At 40.6% G+C, this 24,958-nt stretch overlaps 3 protein-coding genes across 5 annotated transcripts; all 3 read left to right on the top strand.

Annotated features, from left to right (window-relative positions):
* Positions 1 to 2,472: 2,472 nt before the first annotated feature.
* On the top strand, positions 2,473 to 18,151 carry prkcda (protein kinase C, delta a). 3 transcript variants are annotated; one of them, XM_040159678.1, is made up of 19 exons: positions 2,473 to 2,566; positions 3,584 to 3,631; positions 6,215 to 6,344; positions 6,526 to 6,725; positions 6,816 to 6,882; positions 7,784 to 7,940; positions 8,447 to 8,478; positions 8,661 to 8,746; positions 9,302 to 9,431; positions 9,514 to 9,614; positions 10,971 to 11,067; positions 11,208 to 11,338; positions 12,412 to 12,585; positions 12,678 to 12,769; positions 14,901 to 14,963; positions 16,147 to 16,285; positions 16,407 to 16,595; positions 16,852 to 16,980; positions 17,105 to 18,151. In XM_040159678.1, exons 3-19 carry the CDS (start codon positions 6,236 to 6,238, stop codon positions 17,261 to 17,263), a joined length of 2,055 nt encoding a protein of 684 aa, XP_040015612.1. In that variant the 5' UTR covers positions 2,473 to 2,566; positions 3,584 to 3,631; positions 6,215 to 6,235; the 3' UTR covers positions 17,264 to 18,151. The 3 variants fall into 3 exon arrangements, with proteins under 3 accessions (XP_040015612.1, XP_040015611.1, XP_040015613.1); XM_040159679.1 differs by lacking the exon at positions 2,473 to 2,566 and adding an exon at positions 2,726 to 3,443; XM_040159677.1 differs by lacking the exon at positions 3,584 to 3,631.
* Positions 18,152 to 19,329: 1,178 nt separating this feature from the next.
* Positions 19,330 to 22,960, top strand: rft1 (RFT1 homolog). The gene is made up of 10 exons (XM_040158849.1): positions 19,330 to 19,612; positions 19,732 to 19,817; positions 19,944 to 20,066; positions 20,175 to 20,466; positions 20,545 to 20,679; positions 20,796 to 21,056; positions 21,147 to 21,291; positions 21,404 to 21,509; positions 21,593 to 21,842; positions 22,026 to 22,960. Exons 1-10 carry the CDS (start codon positions 19,550 to 19,552, stop codon positions 22,188 to 22,190), a joined length of 1,626 nt encoding a protein of 541 aa, XP_040014783.1. The 5' UTR covers positions 19,330 to 19,549; the 3' UTR covers positions 22,191 to 22,960.
* Positions 22,961 to 23,642: 682 nt separating this feature from the next.
* Positions 23,643 to 24,950, top strand: mustn1a (musculoskeletal, embryonic nuclear protein 1a). The gene is made up of 3 exons (XM_040158851.1): positions 23,643 to 23,778; positions 23,878 to 24,007; positions 24,343 to 24,950. The coding sequence occupies exons 1-3, from the start codon at positions 23,770 to 23,772 to the stop codon at positions 24,438 to 24,440; spliced, it is 237 nt and encodes a 78-aa protein (XP_040014785.1). The 5' UTR covers positions 23,643 to 23,769; the 3' UTR covers positions 24,441 to 24,950.
* The last annotated feature ends 8 nt before the right edge of the window (positions 24,951 to 24,958 follow it).

Below are 24,958 nucleotides of genomic sequence, written 5' to 3'. Positions count from 1 at the left end.
AGATAAAACTTGTTCATTAGTGAGTGTTAAAGGTGAGGGTGGATTTTGATACCTTTGCACAGAGCCATGTTTCCCCCATGTTTGCAGTTTTTATGCTAAACTAAGCTAACCGGCTGCTGCCTCCAGCTACTTAGTTTTGTTTACAGACATGAGAGTGGTATCACTCCTCTCACCTAACATTCTGCAAGTAAGCAAATGAGTGTGATTTCCAAAATGTTGAAAAATTCCTTTGAGAGACCATTTCCCCTGTGGCCTGACAACATTTTCATAGTCTTATCAATAAAAACAGCACGGTGTCATAAATAAACTGTGGATTAAAAGTCAGTATTTGCTGTAGCAGCATCATCGCCAGAGAGATTAACCTACTGACTTGGCTGCTGCCTACTTGAATTTTAGAGTCTTGGCTCTGCTGTTCGAGTCTCAAACAGTGTAGCTTTCCTTATTATTTATTAATATATTATTATATATTTATTACTCATCAAAATCACTATTCGTTTACTTGTGATCGCCTTTCCTGGACTCATGCATTATTCTTTTTAGACTCTGTCCATTCATCAACTAATCACCCAGCCTTACAGGCTCACACATGCTTTGCCAACGATGACCAAACCCACCTTACATGCAACCTCATGTGTCCTTTAAGATCCGACCGTATTCTTCATCTGCCCATTTTATAGGTGATGCTTTAATGTTTGAATCAGTGGTTTCCAGGGTGGGTGAGGTATAAATATGTGACAGTTTTACATTTTGTCTGAAAATATTCTGATTGTGGAAAGAGAGAAAACCGATTTGTTCTCAATGTATTTACTCTCTTTGGATAAAACATAAATGGAAAAATAAATCAGTGGTTTCCATCCTTTTTGGCTTGTGACCCCTTAAAATGAAGCAGTGTCTACGTTTGTGACCCTTAGCCACAAGTTGTGATTTCTGTGTTGACATTATTGGTAAGCACTTCAACTGACAAACGCTGGTGTGGTCGCGACCCTAAAAAAATCGTAACCTATTCACATGTCAATGCACTACAGTCACAAACTCACCTGCAAATGATGTAACTTCCCCCCGACTGTCCCCCAGCACATATGTATCAACTCCATGCACATAGGTATAATTTCTGTTTGGATCTTCATCAGGCTCTTTTTAAGCTCTGAATGCTAAATTTAACAGCCTGTACAACCACCAAGTGGATCTTGACAGGGGTTATGAGTGGATGTCTTGTGTTTGCTAGAGGAAGAACAGAAGGAGAGGGTTCCTTGAGCTTTGAATGTGCGTCTGTCAGACTCAGAGAGGGGCAACGAAGTGAGCAATGAAGTCGTTGGTGTACACAGACACACACACCTAGTCTCCACTATGGACTTCCTGTGTCTGGCATGAGTCACAATCTGCATGTTATGTAAGTCGTCAGAAGAGAGAGGGGAACACTGACACACCTGTGTCCCGTCCGCCGGCTCCAGGCAGGTTCCACTTTAAATGAACTTACCAATGCACACACAGTGCAGTACTTGTAAACTGCACCTAAACATTCAATGGTGACTCGTCCTGCAGGGATTTATCTGCTGCAGTCCTAGGTTAGAGATTTGCTCACTTCAGCCAATATTTCATTTGTGTCATCAAGATCAGAATAGCTCAGCTGGCACAATTGAGGTTCTGCCCTTGCTCATTTATACACACAAACGTGTCTGTGTGTGTATGTGTGTGTGTGTGTGTGTGTGTGAGGGGGTGAATATGGCCATGGAATAAATAAATGATGTGGAAAATTGTGATTGCTTGTGTTAGTTAAGAACAAGAAAAGATCCTTTTGGCTGCAGGAGCCAAATCTGCCACCTCCTCACCAGCAAAACCTAGCTCAAACCTCAAAACTGCCCCCGCAGCCTACCGGCCACGTGACCCCGCCACCCCCCCCACCCCGCTACACAAACGCTTAAAGCGGAAAAAAAGATCTTCCCCCACATACTAGGCTATGTTACCGAAATCTAGGGCACTCTCATCAGCAATGCAGCTCTTTATGTACAGGTATACTTGCCTGGGTAATTCCCCCCCCAGCTCAGGTGATCAACAGGTCTGCAGTGATGAACCCCCACCATCATGTTAATCACACCGGAGGGTGGGGTAGCTTACAAATGGAAAATTTAATGTGTGGCTGAGGCGGATGTGTGTATGTGTGTGTGTGTGTGTGTGTGTGTGTGTGTGTGTGTGTGTGCGTGCGGGCGTGTGTGCGTGCAGGAAAACCAGTGAATTGTCCAGCTCAAGTGGGAAAAAAAAACGTATAATAAGAACTGACAGGACCTCTATTCAAAATAGGGCAAATGGTGGAATTGCAACTACTGGGACGAAGACTGCAGACTATGCGGTCCGTGCGTGCGTGCATGCGTGCGTGCATGTGCGTGCGTGTGTGTGTGTGTGTGTGTGTACCAGGTAAACGTCACAGCCTGTCGAGAAAGCCTCAGCGAGCGGGCGTCACACTTCCTCAATCGACGGAATCACAGAGCGAAAAAGCGAGAGGAAGAGAAAGAGCAACTTTTCGTCGTGCTGCGGTTATTAAGAACCAGCACCGAGGTTGCAGGACGAGGTGAGACTGCCATTATTCTTCATTTAAGTCGAGTTTTTTCACCGAATTTGTTTTGTTGTTTTTGTTTTGTTTACGTTTGGAGTTTGCAGAAAGTTGCTAAAAGATTTTTTTTTTTTTTTTTTTTAAAAACCGTTCCCCCTTCTTCTTCTTTTTCTTTGATGTAGAAACGTAACGTAACTCGTTTAACCGTAACTGTTGGCGCTAACGTTAGCGAATGATTTACAATCAAACAGTAACACCATGTCTGAGAGTTTCATATGGCAATTAAAAACATAATTGTCACTACCTAGCTACTCGGATTTGTAATAATTACTCTAACCAACTTTTTTAAATGCTGTTGCCTCATTTTTAAGGAAACTAAACTGAAATGGTGCGACGGAATCTGTATCCTGTCACATTTTATGGTTCTGCGGGGTCAAAAAAAAAAAAAGACTGACTTTTTGGCCAAATATTGACAGGTGATGTGTTAGGACTGTACTGGCCACCACATTATGCTACGACAGCTGTCAAAATGTTTGACCCTATTTAAATACGAGGGGGGGGGGGGCGCTATTCGTGGGTAACAGCTACGAATGTACCGTTAGCAACAGTATGTGGCAATGGCCGCATTATGGAATTCCAGTTCAGGTCACCGAATCTCACGATGTAAGACCGGACGTGAGGAGCTTGTTTTTTTTTTGTTTTTTTTTGTTTTTTAAGGGTTACATTTGTCATAAAAAGAGGCTGGTCGCAAACTGTCGTCAGAGTAGGACGTGAAGTGTCATCTGCTGTTCAGCCAACTGACAATCAACCACATCCTTCATAGTGCAAATTCACTGACTGCTTCTCAGGGCGGTTATCTGGTTATCTGGAAATGATTCATGCTCACTGTTAGATCGTAAGTCACTTTGACAGACTGTCGTTGTGTTTGTGTTTTAGTCTTTGAACAACATGTGATTGATTCCAAACTAGTTAAAGTATGTTCATAGCTGTGTGTTTGTGTTTGTGTGTGTGTGTGTGTGTGTGTGTGTGCATCAGAGGTACATGTGAGGACATATTGCTTCCATCACGGGAAGTGTGACAAAGGTACCCCCTGTCGCTTTCTCCTTCACTTATTATTTAATTATTTCAAATAGCTTGGTTCAGTGTCCAGCCCTCAGGCTTGACATAGACAAGCTACTAATGCTACTACTAGAACTGTATTATAACCATTCATCCAGTATGAGTATTACAGTTGCTTATCCGAACATTTAAGATAGGATGTTCAAGCATACTCGTGCAAACACAGAGTCCAAGTTTTTTAATGTGATTACATAGCCTCTCAGCCCCAAGGTACTTGCAACTACGTCCAACTAACAAACACACTTTTGTGTTGTTCATTAATGCAGGTATCAGGAGGTAGGGTATATAAAAATGAATAGTGGTAAGTCAGTTGGAAGTTTGCAAGTTACAGTATACTGGTGCATTGGACATAACTACTGAATTTAACAGACGGGACAAATCGAAACTGCACATGAACAGTTCGCTAGGAAATCTATCACTACCGCCCTCCATCACAGTGTGCGTGCTATTGATTAACTCCAAAAACACTGACATCACAGCTCACAGCAGCAGTGAGTGTGTGTGAACATTTTCTTTCATCACCCTCCCGTCTTACTGCATACTTTTTTTCTTCCCGGTGTTTTTTTCCGGGTCGTACTTTTCTGGCCTCAGTGTGGGTGGTTTCGGGTTAAGGATTGTAAAAAACAGCTAGGCCTACTGTAGAGGGTACATGCTTGTGTTTGGAATAGCGACAAGTTGAGACTCGCTCTGCCTCTGTAGTACAGGCAAACACCTCCACTGTTGCAGATGCAACCTTGCAGAAACTACACACTGAAAAAAAACCCAGTGACAGGGAACCAAACAAGTAGCAGAGCCGCAAGTATGATGTCGGCACATTTGACATGTTCCAACATCATACCTGCGGTGTTTTGTACCGTGTTATGTATTTTATACATAAAGGTTTGGAAGTAATAGAATAGGCATGTAGAGCAGCATGGGTGTGACTGAAATTCCTGGCATCACCTCTTGCATTACACATATAGAAACTGTTGGTGCTGTTGTAGAAAAAGTTGTGACTCTGTCTGTAGCACATGTAAGCTTATGCAAGCGCCAAGCATGGAGGGTGACATTGATCTCTCACCAATATGTCACTATTGGAATATATATCACCTCTAATGCAAAAGGGATGCAACTAGGTTTCATGATCTTTTAATGTATTTGTTTTGTTTTGAATAATTTAATCATTAGAGCTATAAAATCTCTATAAAAATAATGACAAAGGCCCATCACAAAAGCCTATAATGATGTATCGGTTTATTTTTTCTTTCTAACAGTGGAAAAATCTTAAAAGTATTCAGTTTACCATCTCTAGCGTTTCCCCTCAAAAAAACTCAGTTATAACAAGACTAGGTCAAAACCTGGCTGGACCGACCTTAATCTGTTTGCTTCTCTCCTACCCTCTGTGCTCATATATACAGTAATTTAATGCAGCCACATTCCCAATAAAGCTGTTCTCATTTACATGTTTTTCAGTTTCTATTGTCAGACAACGGCACAAGTATGAAATAGTGATTGAAACGTGGCCCTTTAAGACTACATGTTAACCAGCTGTCACTTCCAAGCCATTTCCAAGCTACTGCTCTGCACTGCTAAAGCACTGATTTTATAACTGCTACGTTTTCTGACAAAATCTTACTTGTAAAATAATCACTCAGAGAGAAAGTTAGAAGGTCATTCACGTGTTTGTCAGCTGTCATGCGGTCAGTCGAATGAGACGCATAGAGAGGTGTGCCAATGCCAATTAATTTTGAAAGAGCAGTGACCAGTGGTGTAACTTCAGCACTTAGTCAGGTGGCATTTGGTTGATAAATGGTGTAACTTTATCACTCAGTCAGTAAGTCAGTCAGTCAAGGACATTAGTGTTTAAAGGCCTGGCCCTGCTGTTACGGTCTGGGCATAAATTGTTGTACAAATACAAAAATACAAAATAAATGAAAAATGCAAAATACAGATAAGATAAAAGTTTTTTTTTAAACTTTATCTTCCAGCAACCAGCTTTAGAATCAGATACAAAAAGCTGCAACAGTCAGTCCTCCACACAAAAACAGGTGTTGCTGACAGAGGTGTAAAAATGTTTTGTGTCCCTCCTCTATGGGTGTGACAAAGTTTAAATGTCTAAAAGTGAGATTGCCAAGTACAAGAGTAAATGTAAAGTCACGGTGCAGCCAGAGCCAGATTTTTCCTGTTTGTGTTATTATTGTGTTATTTCACTGTAGTTCAATGGGGATCACTCTGTGTGCAGGTGCAGGTATCTGCCTGAGTGTTGGGAATATGTTTTAATTCTGTTACTCAGGTGTCAATTAAAGGAGCACTATCTTATCTTCTCTCTGATATTGTTTGGCCTCACAATGTACATAGAGATTATTCAGTTTAACATAGACCTATAGCACTTATCTTGATGCTTAAATGTGAGCCAGCAGTATTTCTGCAAGAGAATATGCAGCTGTCTGTATATATGCAATATAACATATGGATATGGTGATGAACTATATCTGTTTGTGTAACTAGCAGGTCATTATAGATAAATGTCACCAGGGTAACACTGTGTTCATTCGTCTCCGAGAGTAGGCGACCCTGGTACTTGTCACCATGGCTCCTTTCTTGAGGATCACCTTTAACTCGTACGACTTGGGTGTCCTGCCACCATTGGCGGACCCGCCCTTCTGTGCAATCAAGATGAAGGAGGCCTTGACAACTGGTGAGAAAATCTTTCCCAGGCTACAATGCTCTGTTTTTAACAGAAGTTGTCATTTTTAAGCTATCACGTAATCCCTTTTTCCTAGCACTACTAACTACTACTACTACTACTAATGTCAATGCTATGCTGTACTATTTATATTTTTCTCCTTTCCCTCTCTGTGTATCTTCCCTTTTCAAAGAACGAGGTAAGACCCTGGTTCAGCGGAAACCCACCATGTACCCGGCTTGGAAGGCCAGTTTTGATGCACACATCTATGAGGGTCGTGTGCTCGAGGTATTGCTGATGAAGACAGCGGAGGAGCCTCTGGCTGAGGTCACTGTTGGTGTGTCCGTCCTTGCTGAGCGATGCAAGAAGGCCAACGGGCGCACTGAATTCTGGGTAAGACATTACAGATTGTCCTCTTTCCCTGCGGAGCAATATCTCAGGCTGTCTGTGTGTAACTGTCTGTGTGTTTAACTGTGTGTTCAGGTGGACCTCCATCCTTCTGGGAAAGTGATGATGGCAGTGCAGTATTTTCTGGAGGGAGTGGATGCAGGTGAAAGGAAATAAAATGGATACATTTTCCTATTTCTTCTATTCTTTGCTCTTTCATGTGGACTTTTTTCTTTAAGCTATGTGATTTTTCATAGCTGTCTGGTTGTGTTGTTTTCTCTGTTTTAAATCTTAACACATGTTGTCAAAAAGCCCATCGTTTCAAATCTTGAGTACTTTTCTATAACATTATATATTCATGACAGAGACATTAGCAGAAGTTAAAGTTTGGAAAAAAAGACTCAGTTATTATTTTTTAAGAGTTTAACAGTCAAAACCTCAGCTGGTCTTCTTCATCCGGACTTTGCATGTGTGTTTGATCTGATTTGATTGGCAGTGGTGTGACAAAATAGCAAACAACCCAGTCATCAGATTCTGAGTGAGTTCAGTATTTCTGAATTCTGATTGGTGCACACAGATTTGAGACATCACTTCCATATCCACTTAACTGCCCACGTAAAATAACCCAAACTGAAAAATTTGTGTTGACCTCCCAGCCCCATGTATACCAAGAAGCTGATTGTGAAAATAGGTTTTTAGGGCCAGAGTAAGAAAGTGGGTGACTAGTATGAAAATGTGCAAGAATCTTTTCTTCTTCTGTCTCTTAACTGTAGGATTAATCAAAGTACCATGTTCATAAAGCTTTATCAGATCCACAACCACTTTGTCTGATTTACAGTCTGTAGTTTTCATTCCTTTCATTTTTAACCCCACCCCCATATATTCACAGACTGTTCAACCATATTGTTCTTCCTTCCTATCATTCATAGGCATTCAAATGAGCAATTCCTGTGGGTCCCCATAGATTAACATTAAGGCTATCAATTTGTGACATATACAAGATTCGCTTTTCCCATTGCAGTGTTGTGGGATGAATGATCTGTATTTCTCTGTGTATCTGGAAGAGAGTAAGCAGGCAGCGAAGGAGGAAGAGGCTCCTACTCTCAACCGCAGGCGGGGGGCCATCAAACAGGCCAAGATCCACTTCATAAAGAACCATGAGTTCATCGCCACGTTCTTCAGACAGCCCACTTTCTGCTCCGTGTGCAGAGAGTTTGTCTGGTCAGTGAGGCCTACAGTTCAGTCCTATAAACAAATCTTCAAAGCAGCTGAAAAGGGAACTCATAAACCACTGTTTAGATAAACTAGAACACTAGAAGGAATGTTATGGGAAGTTAAAATCAAAGTGTTTAGGAACTTTCTGATATTTGGCAGCATTTAACACTCTCTTAGTTGTATGATTTTTGTCAAAGTGAGTTAGACAATTTATTTGCTATTGTTGCTATTGATAAAACCATTAAGTTCAACTTTCCTTTTAAATTGTAATGTCTGTCTTTGGCAATAATAATGCTTGTCGTCCTTCGAGGGCTACACATCTGCTTTGAAGTCCATTTTTGTCTCACTGAAAAGGAAGTTTGTACAAAAAGGAAACACTGATACGCAAATCAGCATTGGTGTACTGCAGCTGTTCTTCATAACTAACAAGTGACTAATCAGCAAACCCTTCACATTCACATGATCAAAGAATTATACAAATTAATCCATTTGTGTCTCTTTGTCTCCCACAGGGGACTCAACAAGCAAGGCTATAAATGCAGACGTAAGTGTACCATAATTTAACTCCTGTGCTTTGTGCAATATGTGAAATAGCAGCACAGTGCATGAAAAATGTGTGCTTGAATAAAAATATCTTTCCCCCATTTTGTAACCATTGCCAGTGTGCAATATGTGCTCGGATACTGAGCAAGTATACGCATCTCTTTTATCTTTGCTTTTTATCAGAATGCAATGCAGCCATCCACAAGAAATGCATAGACAAAATCATCGGCAGATGTACTGGTACTGCTGCCAACAGTCGGGATACGGTGGTATGTAACACACATTTCTGCAGTACACCATGTACTTCGAGTGTTCTCTATATGTCATTTTAGTGTGGGCTTTTCTCATTCTGGTTTATGCTATTGTAAAGTATCTCTCCTCAACAATATAAACAATGGTGGTTATTACTAGCAGGTGTTGCTGGGTCAGAGTTTGATACAAAGGCAGATACCAGTGAGGGTTCATATCCATTTTCAGTGATCATCAATATTGGTGGATAAAGGTAATCAAGGACCAACTGACCTAGATAATAGTGACATGGGAATGATCAGGTACACACACCCACACAGTGGGTGAATAACAGATGGGGTGTGGTCTGAGAGAGGCACTTTAAATCAGAGTAGGGACAGACCTGGGAAGAAACATTTAACTTTCTGTTCAGTAGTGTGGTCACTTCTGACAGTATAAACTCAAAGAGGGAAGCAGAAGACAAAGCAAAAATAAAGAAAAAGATGAGGCAGGTGTGCAGGGCTGTGAAGTGTCACAGGCCGTTGATTCCTTTGCCAGTCATTCATGGAGATGATGAATTCTCTTTGTTCCCGCAGTTCCAGAAGGAACGCTTTAAAATTGACATGCCGCACCGTTTCAAGAGCAACAACTACATGAGTCCCACCTTCTGCGACCACTGTGGAAGTCTGCTGTGGGGTCTTGTCAAACAAGGCCTCAAGTGTGAAGGTACAGTGCAGATATGATTGACTGATTGCTGGAAAGTAAGTGTACTTTTGTCTTTAATAGATTTATCTTATTATTTTTGTAGATTGTGCCATGAATGTCCATCACAAGTGTCAGGATAAAGTAGCCAACCTTTGTGGTATCAACCAGAAGCTTCTAGCTGAAGCACTTACACAAGTCAGCCAGGTGAGTACATGGAGATGGTCACAAGTCTGTGAGTGCATGGTCAACTTAAGTGTCTTGAAGTATTTTAGGATTAAGTCAAATTAAAGTGGAAGGAATTAGAATGACAAGTCTGACTCAAGTATCATACAACCTAATTAAATCACAACATGGCTCTTTCATACATTATGGATACCTGATTACATTATCCCTTACTTAGCTATTAGTATACTCAGATGGGTTAGTGAAATACGACTGGAACTTGATGATGAGAAGAGAACCACAGTTGTAGATAAGCACTTAATACATTTAATGCCCCTCTCCAGGTAATAAGATTTTGAACATTAATTTATACAATACTAACATGCATATTTTCAAAAATGGAAGAGGTTCCTAAACTTTAGGCCGGTCTGAAGTGAGCATGGTAACACTTTACTTTGATGCTGTCCAAGTCTAAGGGTGTTACTGAACTATCCAGTGACAAAAATATAACAAAATAAATTTGCAATATAATTACAAAGTGATGAATAGAAAAAGGTCAAAAATATTATTTTTAACTACCATTAAAACATTCAAATATCTACATGTCTGCATTATACAGTATGATCTGCTGAAAGATCATGTAAAAATACAAACTAATGTCGTATTTACATTATCACTTACCATGTTTCAGATATCTTTGTTTTGAATGAAGATACAGAACAAATGCAGCATGATGCCAAAGTGTTTGACAGCCAAAAAATTTGGTGTGTGATCTAGCTCTGTTTTCAACGAAGTATCATTATTTACCCTAACCATGATCCCAACTGGACCCCCATCATAACAGCGGAAACCTTTAGTACTAAATCCAGTTTTTATCTTAGCCTATTTCTAATATTAATCCCAACACTAAGACCAATCCTATCCCGGACAGAGCATTTCTGTTGAGGGCTTCTTCACCGAATCATGAGTATCACATGACACTCAGTTCAGTGTTTACTGACACATTATAATCCTTTGATAGTAAGTTGATTATTAACAATGGACCATCAAAATAAAGTGTAACCATCACACTTAGTGTCACTTGAATGTGAAACTCCCAATCCCCGGTTCGTGTTGACGAATTGTTCAGTGTCACACCAAACCTGTCCTGGTGTGTTTAAGGACTGGCTCGTTTTGGAACTCCCAGTTCTCTTTCTCTGTTTTTACAGGCCTCTGATTTAAAGCCAAATGTATATAGTTTGGGGGACAGACCGTTTATACAATCAATGTTCAAAAGAAGAATCTGACAGAATGTTCTTGCATTGGATAAACCACAGCTAGATGGGTAACCATTGCTGGAAAAATGTTTGTCTGGCTGTTTCATGCTTATTTTTTCTTTTCCTTTTTTTATTCCATCAGAAATCGTCCACCCGCCGTTCAGATCCAAACCTGCCTAATCTGCCTGATATTGGAATCTATGATGAAGTTAACAAACTTGCTGGACTGGAGATCAATGGTGAGTGAGTGTTTCTCTGTATGAGCATTGTGAACAGAATACAGTAAGCTCAGTACTGATAATAAAACTTACAGAATAATATGCAAAAGGGTTAAATGTTTAAGATAATTATGTGAATAAGTAATTTGTTTGTCCATTAGATGGATCTCCTTATGGCAGACTGTGGGAGGGATCCAGCCCACGGCCTCAGTCTCGAATTACCCATCTGACCCGCATCAACGTGGACAACTTCATCTTCCACAAGGTCTTGGGAAAAGGCAGCTTTGGCAAGGTAACATGCAACCATGTCAGTGTGAATAAAACTGTGAGACTGCTGTTTTTTTTAAAAAACCTAACCCAAGAACAAGAAAATAACTATGGTTGAAAAAACAACACTCCAGTCAACACTTCATACTTCCACGCCTCATACAGAAGTAATGACATATATTGTAGGTGTTTGATCAAACACAAAACGGACCCGTGGAAAACCTACCTGAACCAAACGCGCATAAATTAATTTTCAAAAAAGAGAGACCCGATCCTAAGGTGACCTGAGAACAGCCAGACCCGATTCATTAATAAGACCAGATTCAAAATGCAGTCGACCTGAGCAGACCGTAACAGAGAGAGAACACCAACACTGGCAGCAGAATGATGCACTATCAACTAATTCTATAAATTAACAAGCAGCCGCAGTGGAAAAGAGCAGGAACTTCATAATAATAATGGCCTAACAGTGAATGTAAAGTCATAGAAACTAAAGTAATTAGTTTGCGCTTTGATGACAAATTTATATAGATAATCAAAAGTCCTATTTCCCCCTCTTGCACCAACAATAAAACATTCCGCAGCCACCTGGGCTACTTAATCTTAATCTGTAAATCAAATTCCAAAAAACTGTCATTTCCCTTGTGAGAACAAAGCTCCAAGGAGTTCTCAACTCCGTCTCACTTGTGATTATGACATACCTAGTGGTCAGAGGTGAGACTGCGTACGCTCCGATCCGTTTGGATTCACTCAGGTTTTGGATATACTGATGCAAGGTCACGAGACCCACGGCAGTAAAGCGAGACAATAGTCCACGCAATTAGACTAAGTAGAATTTGGACCCGGCCTGACTTGGGTCCTGAACTGGATTTCAGTTGCGGACTGGACTGGATCTCAGTGCCTCAGAACCAAGTGGATCTATGAAGACCTTTAGTATGAATTTATCAACGTTTAACTTGACTTGTGAAGCTCCATGCTCTTTACAAAGAAAACAAGTTAAGAGCCAGTATTAATCTCTTCTCTTCTCTTCTCTTCTCTTCTCTTCTCTTCTCTTCTCTTCTCTTCTCTTCTCTTCTCTTCCCTTCTCTTCTCTCACAGGTTCTCCTAGCAGAGCTGAAGGGTCGTGGAGAATACTTTGCGGTGAAGGCTCTGAAGAAAGATGTAGTGCTGATGGATGATGACGTGGAGTGCACTATGGTGGAGAAGAGAGTCTTGGCTTTAGCCTGGGAAAACCCCTTCCTCACGCACCTTTACTCCACCTTCCAGACCAAGGTAGTTCCTCTCCACCTTTGGTCACATTTTTATCTACTTTACATAATTGGTTGGGATTGTGTCATGAATATTGAAGTGCGACTTGTCTACAGGAGCATCTGTTCTTTGTGATGGAGTATCTGAACGGAGGAGACTTGATGTTTCATATTCAAGAGAAAGGGCGCTTTGAACTCTACAGAGCCACGTGAGTCACACCTGTGCCACAGACCTAACAATATACAACCTCTGTGGAAAAAACACACAACCTGCCATCATTACTCAGCGCTCATATGTTCATGTAGCTGCGCAGAGACTCACACATATAGAATCAATGAGCTGATGGAAAGCAGATATTTGTAAAAAAAAAAAAAAAAAAAAAGCCTATGTTTACTCCTCCCTCTCTCACTCTCTTTGTCTCTCTCCCATTATGGGTTTTTATCCTTTACATGATATACTGAACTCTGATGGACTGGCTGGGATAGCGTCCAGTAGCTGCTGCTCACTAGCAGTCTGACCTTGTAAGGAGTGAGCTGCTCTTAGTGGCTGTGTACTCTTTGTAAGGGGATGTATCAGTTACTACCAGCCAACACAAAAGTCATCACTCTGTGGGAATCCCTCCAGAAAAAATTAATAAATAAACAATAGCACACTGGTAACAGAAAGTGTTATAAACTCCAAAACTTGGTGGCGCATGTGCTACTGCCAATTAGCATTTTAAAAAGTTGTCAAAAAGTCACATTTACACACATAGATATGAATGCTAAGAAACATTTCTTAGGAGGTGCTCTTAGATGCACAAATCCTGGTTGAAGGCAATAAACAAAAAAAATTACAGTGGTGTTTTTTGTTGTTTGGAAACTCAAAACAAATTCTTGCTTTGAAGCTGATTTACAAAAGCTGAAAATACCCTATTTTATGAAGGATTTTCTCAAGAAATTGTGTCACACTGTACCACTCTTTCTTGAAAAAGGACAGTAGTATGTGTACGGTCTTTTATTGTGTTATGTCCAGATAATTGGAAGGAAAAATACAGTAATTCAGAGCAGACATTTGTTTGAAAGTGAAGCAAGGTTAATTTGGTTTGACTGTAAGTAGCAGAGGAGTACAAAGACATGTACAGTAGGTTTGAGTGCCATGAAAGTTTGTGAAAACTAGTTTTATGTTGTTGATACTTTGAATGTATTTACCACAATCTCCCTTATAAACCAGTACACAGCTTTGTGTACCGCTGTTTACGTTTTAAATAAGCCAGTGTGTTCAGGCACTGATCTTATTGTGTAGTCTGCAGTTACATCTTCTGTAGTTAAACTGGTGTATGCGTCCTGGATCCATGAGATGACAGGAGTAATTCTCTACTTTGCAAACACAGACACCTGATCTTGTGTTGGCATCGGCTTAAATCCTCCTCACTCAGTGACTGTATTCAGCCTGGATGGATAGATTATACCCTCAGAGAGCGAGACATATGGAGTGCGCTGTTCCATCAACTCACATTGCATTCATTTTTAACAAAATGTGTTTGCATGTTTGTTTACATATATGTTTAATTGTAATAAATAAGCTTGTTTGATGCTGCACTAGCTATCACAGTGGAATGGAAAGTATCTCTTGGATTTGGTTATGCAATATTTTTCCTTAGGCAGTGACTGAACTAAAGATTTTCCAGTGACCTCTTTATCAGCACAAAGGCCCTGTTCTCCCTGTAGCTACTGCTAACCTGTTGGCCCAGTGTCATAGAAAGTTTACTCCTTCATCTCAATCTTCCTTACATACTTCAGCATTCTTAACTTACTTACTCATCATATACACAATCAATACCTAGACTTCATTTTGCATTGTTGTGGTGTGTGTAGGGTTGTTTGTAGAGCAGGTTTATATGTGTGCACTTTCTAACTTGTTCTATGAGAGCTATATTTATAATGGTTTTAAATGAGAGCTATTGAGAGGATAAAACCTGACAGTCTGTTCAATCCCTGTCAGTTGGTCATTTAAAGAGAAGGACCAGTTACTGGGTTAGAGTTGAAGCTACGCTTATCTCCTCATAGGACTCAATTGTTTCACCTGACGCAGATGACAAGAGAAGCAGGTCAGATATAGGCTAATCTTTTGGCTCACAGCAGCTCTCAAGTTTCACATCATGATAGTGTAATTCACCTGTCTCCTACTCCGAACAAATGTCCTCCTCAATAATTCAGCTGTACACTGAAATGAGTCTGCAGTGACACCGGTGTTTAGCTGCCAGCTCAGTGGTGAGATAGCTACGGTGCTGACCTGTAGCTTTCCACCAGAGATGAGTAGTTAATATCTGTCTGTCTCTGCCATCTTTGTCTTCCCAGGTTCTACTCGGCTGAGATCATTTGTGGTCTTCAGTTTTTACATTCCAAAGGGATCATCTACAGGTCAGAGCAAAATGCTTATTACATCTGGAACTAGAAATACTATATTCTTTACATCACGGCTGACTATTTTAGATAGTTTTCCTATCTTCCACAAGACTGCTGATTTCAGTTCAGTTGCAAGTGTGATGTGAAAATGAACTTGCAGAGATTCTAAAATTGCTTGGTTAGGTAATCCCACGCATTTTGACACTTTTTTTTTTCCTGAAAGTTTCGTTATGAGTGTGTGGTAATGCAGTTGTGAGCAGGGACTGTTTAGAAGTGGGTGCAGTCCAACAATCAAACTCAGAAGGAAAAAAATGAAACATGGATTCTATGAAGAGGAAAATGTGAATTTGTTCATTTCTTGTAATAAAACAGCTGGCTGTAAAATCTCAGAAAATGGTGTAACTGCTTGCAATTGCATAACAATCTAAGAATAATATAAATTTTACATTTCTGGTAAATTAACGCAGACAGTGGACTGAACATTCACTTTGATGATTTTTCTAAGCAAAAATGCCAAAGAATTCCCTAATTTCAGCCTCTAAATTTTCAGAATTTATCTTATGTGATAGCAAACTGAATATAATTGGATTTTGAACTACTTGGTCAGACAAAACAAGATACTTGAAGATGTTACCCTGGGCTTGAGGAAGTTGTTAAATTGCCTTTTTTTATAGACTAAATGATTACTTGAGAAAATAATTGGCAGATTAATTGATTAGAATTGTTAGTTGCAGCCCTTATCTCAGGCAAGTTTCAGATCTCTACCTCATTTTGAATTTCAAATTACAGGGAAATGAACTGAAACCAGTGGCTGCTTGGAAGTAAAAATTGAATTAACTAAATTAAATAAACACAATTTAAAATGAATGCATAATTCATACAAAATTACTGCTATGGTCCTTTAAAACATTTTGTGAGTCATGAGCTATAAGGTTCTTTCTGGCTTGAGCGGTGCTCTAAAGCCGTAAGCATTCAAGATTTTCACAGCCGAGCCTGCAAAACTTTTAAGTCACATATTTAATCCTCTGAAAGTTAAATAAAACATGAAAACATTAAATAGTGTTCTAAAATCTTGATTATGTGATTATATGTGACTTATTGTGATAAACCCAAAGTAGTCAGATCAGTCAGACTCTATTATTGTTTTCAAAATCACTTATGTTTTTTTCCAATGCTGCTGTGATTGTATTTTCTCCAGAGATCTTAAGTTAGACAATGTGATGCTGGATCAAGAGGGACACATAAAGATCGCTGACTTCGGGATGTGCAAGGAGAACGTGTTCGGAGAGAATCGTGCAACGACTTTCTGCGGTACTCCTGACTACATCGCGCCAGAGGTATAGTGTTTCAAATTTCTCTTGTTCTGAAATGTTCAAGTCTGCAACTGAGATGCTCTTATCATTTTGCATGCAAGAAAATTGTCATAATTCTTATTTATAATATCCTATTTCAAAACAGATCCTGCTGGGACAGAAATACTCATTCTCAGTTGACTGGTGGTCATTTGGTGTGTTGCTGTATGAGATGCTCGTTGGCCAGTCGCCTTTCCATGGAGATGATGAGGACGAGTTGTTTGAGTCCATTCGCATGGATACTCCCCACTATCCTCGCTGGATCAACAAGGAGGCCAAAGACCTGCTTGAGCGGGTCTGTACCATACCTCTTAGACAAATACCATCTGTCATATGACACCATTTCAGCCTACGGGAACATTTGGACTTTCCATGTTTGAGTATTTTATGGTTTAAAGTTAATGATCCCATACTCCTGTAAAAGATGGGAAAATTCTACGGCCCTCAGGTTGATGAAATTCATTAAAATCCACCTGGACAGTGTCAGTGCCATGCTGTTTTTATGTTGTAACGGTGCACATTCCTTACTTACCCTTACTGTGTCCCTGCAGCTGTTCGAGAGAGACCCCACTCGCAGGCTAGGAATCGTGGGTAACATCTGTTTACACCCCTTCTTCAAGACCATTAACTGGCAGGCCTTGGAGAGGAGGGAGGTTGAACCCCCCTTCAAACCCAAAGTGGTATGTCTCACACACACAAATCAGTTGGGGTTAAACTGAGATATCAGTTATGATTTGTTTTTTCTACAGTCTTGTAAAGGCCTGTTTAATCATTTAGCTGAGATATGCTTGTGGTCACTTACAGAAAGCACCAAATGATTGCAGCAACTTTGATCGGGAGTTCCTCAGTGAGAAGCCTCGTCTCTCCTACAGCGATAAGAACTTCATAGACTCCATGGACCAGGCGGCATTCGCTGGTTTTTCATTCATCAACCCCAAGATGGAGCACCTTTTAGAAAAGTGACTGTTTTAACAACAGTCAGACTCGGGTCCAACCCTACTGTTTAGGGGACAGTTCACTTATTCTGTCGCAGATGAATGAGCTGTTCCACAATCAGAATTTGTGGGACCTTATTTTAAGCACAAACAATTCTCCTTGGGTACGTTTAGAAATGATAAGAGCAGAAATGAGCCCCTGTACTGTATATATTGATGTTATTGTATTTGTGTGCATGCTTATTATTTGTCTAGTATGTGAAGGCCTGTATGAGTAATAATATTAGGGCGGGAGGCTGAAAATCCCTTCATTTCCCTTGATGTCTCTGCTACTATCTGCAGCCATTCTGTGTCCCTTTCGATAACGTTCAGTTCAACCCAACTGGGATTGAAAATTTATGAAAAGGGAAAGAAACCCATAGGAATAAATTGTACTGTGTACTTCAAATGTACATTGTTTGTGTAAATGAGGTGACTGCATGTAAAGAAATCTCAGACCAACAAAAACCTATTCATGTTTAAATATAGTTTAATAACGAATGTTATTTGTCTTTGAAACATCTGATTTCTTGCCTTTGACTTGATAGATCATGTCTTGCTGACAAAGAAGAACTTGTGGTTGTCTGGTTGACTAAACAGTGCCATGTTAAGATCAAATTTAAATAGAGCTACACCTGGTCTCAGCTATATGTCAAGGTCGCATCTGTGGACAGAGGCAGATTGGGTGCAGCCAGGGTTGCAAAAATTCAGTTATGGTACGTGACTGTAAACAGTGAGTGGGAAGTCACTGAAATGCTGTATATAGATAAGGTATATGTACAGTATATTGTTGCAACATGTATATTGGTTCACTAAGGATGTACTTTTTTTACTGTCTCCATCTTTTACATCTGATTAAAAAACCATCAACTCCAAAGTCTGATGTTTTCCTTTTAAAACTCCTGCAGTTGTTTCTACATTGTCCTCGTTCCATTACTCAAAAATGAGAAGGACTTATAGAGGTTAGATCAGGGTTTAATTGTGGTGCAAGGTCACATGCTATTAATGAAAGGTTCCTTGAGTTATCAGTTCGATGTGTGTTACTGCTACATTTTTGTGTTTTAATATCGATATTTGTTTGGGGCTCTTTAATTTACATTTTAAAAATATTTATATTTTTATGTAAAAGGTTTTTAATATTCTGGGAACATGTTTGAAACGTGTTCTCACTTAAACATGTTTTCCCATTAAAAGATTATACTTTAGATGTACATGTAGATCTATTAATGAACCAATGGAGACTATCTTATGGACGACACCCACAGGAAGCAGTTTGCACTTGTTCTACTAAGAAACTGAAAACATTCTTGTTTAGATAGAATAGATTTTAGATTGTGACTACCTTTCTGTCTAGGCTGTGGCTCAGGAGGTAGAGCAGAGCATCCAAACGCCGGACGGTCAGTGGTTTGAGCCCCGGGTCCACCAGTGCGCATTTGAAGTGTCCTTGGACAAGATACTCAACCCCATAATCAACTAACACAGTGAAATAAATGTGTATCACTGTGTTAAGTTGATATATGTTGGACTGAGTACACACGTTCACATGAATGCATATTATTTTTTCTTATTAAAATGTCAAAGCAAAAGGATTCATTTTGTTTGCTGCTCAATGAACTTAACTTTTTTTTCCTCCCAATAATTTAGTTAATTTCTCCCAAGTGGTACGACATTTTCTGTTGATCAAAAAATGCGGTTACAGACTGCAAGGGAACAATAATAAGTGGAGTAGAACATTATTTTGTAAAAATACAGAATGAAAACAAAAAAAGAGCACATACACAGAAGGATTGAAAGAAGAAAGAACGAAAGAAAAGAAAGAAACAAAGAAATCTGCTGGGAAGTGAATAATGCTACAGGTAATAAAGTTTTTATAGCCTATAGACTTTGAGATCTGTTTGAGAGAACATAGAGATCAGAGAGAGATGGAGATGCACATTACAAGGGACATAGCTCTTGTACTACAGTCAGCTCCTGTAGACAATCAGAAGGATAGTTACGCCCTCTAGCGGCACCACGCTGGACGTAATGCTCTTTGACGTCCGTGCGTAACGTGTCCACGTGCAGTGTGTACGGAAGTGTTACCACTGCCGTCAGACAGTTGTCACGTCGTAGTCGAGCCTCAGGAGTAAGGGGCCACTGTTATCGGGCTACAGGGAGCCGCGCTGACGGTTTTCACAGGAATGTCTCAGTAATGTTTTTCCTCCGTAGAAAGCAGCGGGTCGCCCGTCAAATTCACGCTTGCTAAACGTTTCCGGCGGGTTAGAGCAAGTCCACAATGAGCTCGCAGGATGTGCTGAAGAACGCGTCCACTCTGGCATCGTATAATGTGTTGTTACAGGTACAAGAATACACACAGCTGAGCTACAACAGCCAACCAGCACAGTGTTTCAAAGTTCTGCCAGCTAACACCACTCGTCTCGATAAGTTTTTACTGTTTTTTTTCTTTTGAAATCTCAGGTCGTGTTCCGTGTGCTCACCTTCTTGCTGAATGCATTCACACTGCGGTTTGTGTCCAAGGAGCTGATTGGGGTTGTCAATGTCAGGTAAAGATGACAGGTGCTGTGATGGGAGCACGGGGTCAGAGTCCAAGACGAGAAGCATCGCAGTGCTACCGCATTTCACAGCGCCAGCCGCTGTAACGTGTGTTTTTCTGTGTCTTTGTTCTGCAGGCTTACACTGCTGTACTCCACATTAGTATTTTTATCCAGAGAGGCTTTCCGGAGAGCCTGTCTGAGTGGGGGATCTGGGACGAACCACAGCTGGAGACAAGTTATCAACCTGCTATGGCTGACGTGAGTTGAATTTACAAAGTCATTTCACTTAGTGCGTGAGTGTTAATTTGATCTTGTGTATTCAGCTTGGGTTTCTGCCTGTGTGTCCTTACCTTTCTTACCTCTCAGGCTGCCTCTCGGTGTGTTATGGGCAGCCCTGCTGGTCTGTGTGTGGCTGTGGCTCCTGGAGGTCCCAGATCCCCAGACTGTCCCGTACTACGGCCCCGCCGTGGTGTTGTTTGCCCTGGCGGGAGTGCAGGAGCTCCTGGCTGAGCCCCTCTGGGTCCTGGCTCAAGCTCACATGTTTGTCCGCCTGAAGGTGGTCGCTGAGAGCTTAGCGATGATCGCTAAGTGCAGTGTAACTGTGGTGCTGGTGGTGTCTGCCCGTGAATGGGGCCTTTACATCTTCTCTGTTGCTCACGTAAGAAATCAGCTGAAGTCTCTGTCATTATTTTTGTAAATATGTTTTTCATGTTTAATAATTTTAATCTTTTCTTAGTTGGTGTACACAGGATTCCTGGTGCTGTGCTATGCTGTTTACTTTATTCGTTTTTTGGGCTCTAAAGAAACAAGCAAGAAGAATTTTCCTCTGCGCTCTGTTGAAGATCTCTTGCCCTGTAGAGCAGATGGAGAGGTAGTGGAGCTGGGCAGTACATCACACAAAATCAAAAAATCCACAAAATAAAACTGTTGAGTTTCAAGATGTGCTGTTTATCATGAAGGATTTATCGCCCTTTTTTTTTTTTGTAGCCGCTGGTTGATTGGACCCTGGCCCGGCTCACGTGGAGCTTCTTCAAGCAGTCCTTCCTAAAGCAGATCCTGACAGAGGGTGAGCGTTACGTCATGACCTTCCTGAACGTTCTCAGCTTTGGAGACCAGGGTGTTTATGATATCGTCAATAATCTGGGCTCCATGGTGGCCCGCTTCATCTTCTTGCCCATCGAGGAAAGCTTCTACATCTTCTTTGCCAAAGTGCTGGAGAGAGGATGTGATGTCAAAAGTCAGAAACAGGTCTGTATTTTGGAAATAAACACAAACATGTCTTTGTGAATGGCTAGTGTGAAAGCCAGCTGTCGATTTTACTTCCTATTGTGTCGACAGGAAGAAGTTGCCATTGTAGCAGATGTCCTGGAGTGTCTGCTGAAACTGGTGTTGGTGATTGGTCTGGTTATCACAGTGTTTGGCTACGCCTTCTCTCACTTGGCTCTGGACATTTATGGTGGCTCTCTGCTGAGCAGTGGAGCAGGTCAGTGAGCTACGACCCAGTCACAGGAGACACCAAGATATGACACATAATAAGATATTAACTTCTCTTTTGTTTGGTATTCTTAGTTATATTATGCTTAACTTTGTTAAAGGGCCTACTTTGCTGCGATGCTACAGCTGCTACGTCCTCCTGCTCGCTGTAAATGGTGTAACAGAGTGCTTTGTATTTGCTGCTATGAGCCAAGAAGAGGTTGACAGGTAGGAATGTAAAAATACATAGGTACAGTTATTACGCAGCATATAACCTGTCAGTGAAAACTGTCTTTGTGTTTTGTCCCCAGGTACAACCTGGTGATGCTGGCTCTGTCTGTGTCTTTTCTCTTGTTGTCCTACATGCTGACGTGGTGGGCTGGCGGTGTTGGTTTCATACTGGCAAACTGCCTCAACATGGGCCTCCGCATCTTACACAGCCTGCTCTACATACACCACTACTTCCAGTTCAGTCGGTGGAAGCCACTGCGAGGCCTCTTGCCCTCCCCGCTCCTTCTGCTGGCACTTACTGTCAGTGCGGCTGTCACAGGAGTTTCTGAGGTACAAGAGAACCATACCTCTTCATTCTCCACTCGTGCGGGGCCATTACATTGCAGTGCATTCATTTTAATTGTCCTGTAAAACCTGATGCAGAGATTTTAATGAACTGCAGCAGATTCATAGCATTTTTGTAATCTGTTTTTAATCCTGTTCAAATCATTGTCTTTTACTCTATGGTTTCAGAGTGTTTTCTGCTGCGACAGCGGCTGGTTGCTGAGGCTGGTCCATATCGGCGTGGGAGCAGCATGTCTACTTGGTGTTCTTGTAGCTGTTCTTCTCACAGAGACTCGGCTTATTCAGTTTGTGAGGACTCAGCTCTTGCCCCAGTACAGAAAGAAACACACGTAAATTTGACTAAAAAATGGAAGAAAACCTCTGTACCGATACAAACGGTAGATAAAAAGCTACTGACCGACGGTAACTGGTTGTGTGAAAGCAACAAGGAAACAACTTTTTTTAAAATAGACTCGTGCGTGTGTGTCTGTCTGTGTCTGTCTGTGTCTGTCTGTGTCTTTGTGTTTGATGTTTTCACTGTCACATTCCTAGGAAGAATCATGGCATGACTGTTTTGGGATCTAATTGTGGGCAAGAAAGAAGATGAATTTATTTTAAGACAACTGAAATAGGATAGGTTGTCCTACACAAATAAAAGAAGGCAATTTCAAATTATATTTGTGGTGTTTATAATTAAAAAGTATGACATGTAGGGACATCATATGACCAAAAACCAGCATTGTTCATATTTACCTTCCACTGTTTTGGAAGGTTCCAGCTGTTAGCTGACATAGCATGAGACAACAAATGCTCTTTAAAATGAAACCTGTGTAAATTAAGGACACTTGCCTGGGATATATTTTATTAAATTTGATTTTATTAAATTTCAATTTGGCTTGGTAAGACAATCAAGGACTTGTGTTGTAGATTGTTTATAAAAACCTGTTTGGATTTATTTTAATACATTCTTTTAGGATTTCAGTTGTCTCATAAAATGTGATGTCCATAAGTGTGTTCTCGATAGCTTTGTTTTTTCTGTCATATCTACACTGAAAACAATGCAAACGGTATCTCCGCTTGGGGTTTGCCTAAATATATTTTCTAGGTTAAAATATTTGACATTTTCATTGCCAGAAATGAATATTGTTAGAAAGTACACACTTTGTCACGCATGGGTTTGTGCGCTATGTTTACGTTATTCTTTTTGGTATTCACTTTTTACTCCATGAGAGCTAATTGGGTTGGGTTTCACCTATTTATTGACATGTTGCTGGTTATTTGTTGTTCTTTCCTCTCTACTACAGTAATCACCACTGATTTAAAGTCCCTAAGGGCTGAATAATGATGTAATTATGGAAAATAAGCAGGGCGGGGTGGGAACGACATTCTATTAAGGCGATGCAATGCTTATTCTTCTCTCTGATCCTTATGCTTTCACAGATAATTTGTACATGAGTCTGACATAGTGCAAAGTTAGCCACAAAGTTTGATGTCTTAAGACAGACAACTATTTATCTATTGAGTCATATCTTTTGAACTTGCTTGTTATAAGTGATGTTAGAAAGTGACGGCTTGACTGCAGGAGGGAGGAGGAGGATACACAGATTGTCATGTTCTTGCATCTCTGGGATTTATTTGGGGGAATGTATTGCCCCAAGTTGCAGCAGTGATCTCATCATTTCCTAATGAAGCAGCAGAGAAGACAGCAGACCATGAGAAGAAGCATAGGCAGAGAGACAGAAAAAAGGAGGAGCCTGCACACTCATTGCATCATTTATTAGTCTTAGGAACAGATTTATTGTCCACAGGAGAATCTCTGCGTGGTTGTTTATATATGTGAGTGTGTGTTGGACTGGACGCACAGGAGAAAAAGAGCGACAGCTGACAGAGAGGAGGATTTTTCTTACAAGATATCTTCAACTACTCAACCATCATGTCTCAAGTAAGTCCACAGTTTGGGTTTACAAACTAGGATGTATTTTCTCACATTGTTGGAAGGAATTGTTGCCAGAAACCCCTGATGTGTTTTACTGACCTTCAGCCAGGTCAGGAAGAAGATGAACAAATGCAGCGTCCTGAAGTGAGAGAGGAGGACCTGACTGAAGCAAAAAGCCAACTTGGTAGTAGTGGGCCAGCAAAGAGCAAGACTTTGGAAGTAATGGAGGAGTGCGGTGAGGACACACACATACACACACATCCATATGATTTGACACTATTTTTACAGATGAAAATGAAAGGAAACACTCTTTTCTTTCCGTGTCTAGTTAAGCTAAGATTACATTTTTGCAGTGAGTTTGTGTGAGGGGTGTTTCTCATGCTCAAGTTTCCACTCCATATACAGAGAGGAAAGGAGGGTCTTAATGATGGGAGATTCTAGTCAATACCCAGTGGGATGAGAAATGAAGTGTGTGTATTTATAAAGAGCATATCCACAGCCTTACATAAGCCTTCTCCCTGCCTCATGAACTGTGAAATATTCTGATTGTTGTATCTCACCCTTTTACAGAGAAAATGGGTAAAGTTGCTCCCTCTGTGTTCAGCGGAGTGAAGTCAGGAGCTGAGACTGTTTTCCACGCACGCGCAGCTCGACCAGTCAGAAAGTAGCAGGGGACTTCCTGACCATAACTGGGCAACACCTGTTCCATGTTAAGGGATTTGGTATTAGTTGCTTTCCAGCTGTACTTCAGTCCATGAAAAATCCTGCCTAAAGCCATTTTCTAATGGCCTCATGTTGTTTATCAAAGTCCCGCTTGTGTTTCTGCACTAAAACAGTTTATAGTTATGGCATGTTTTTGCTCTTACACTGATAAGTTCCTAATACATCCGCTAATCTCTACATACATATGGAATTTCTAAAATAGAAAAAATATTTAATTTAGCCATTATTGTGGTATTCACCCAGCGTTTAATGTTACAGGGGAAAAAAAACCAAAACATATGAAAGAATCAGTGAGCCTTGCATGCATTTCTAAATTAATACAGAAAATAAATGTGATTTGGTCTATATGATTGTGCCTGCACTGTGATAGTTTGTTAAATGTCACAATTATGGTGAAAAACTCGAGCTCAATAAAAGCTTGAAATCTCTTGGAAATATGCCATTGCCAGTAATGTTGTAACTG

Source organism: Xiphias gladius, chromosome 21, assembly GCF_016859285.1.
Source record: "Xiphias gladius isolate SHS-SW01 ecotype Sanya breed wild chromosome 21, ASM1685928v1, whole genome shotgun sequence".
Lineage (NCBI taxonomy): Eukaryota > Metazoa > Chordata > Actinopteri > Istiophoriformes > Xiphiidae > Xiphias > Xiphias gladius.
This window is presented reverse-complemented; position numbering and strand designations above follow the sequence as displayed.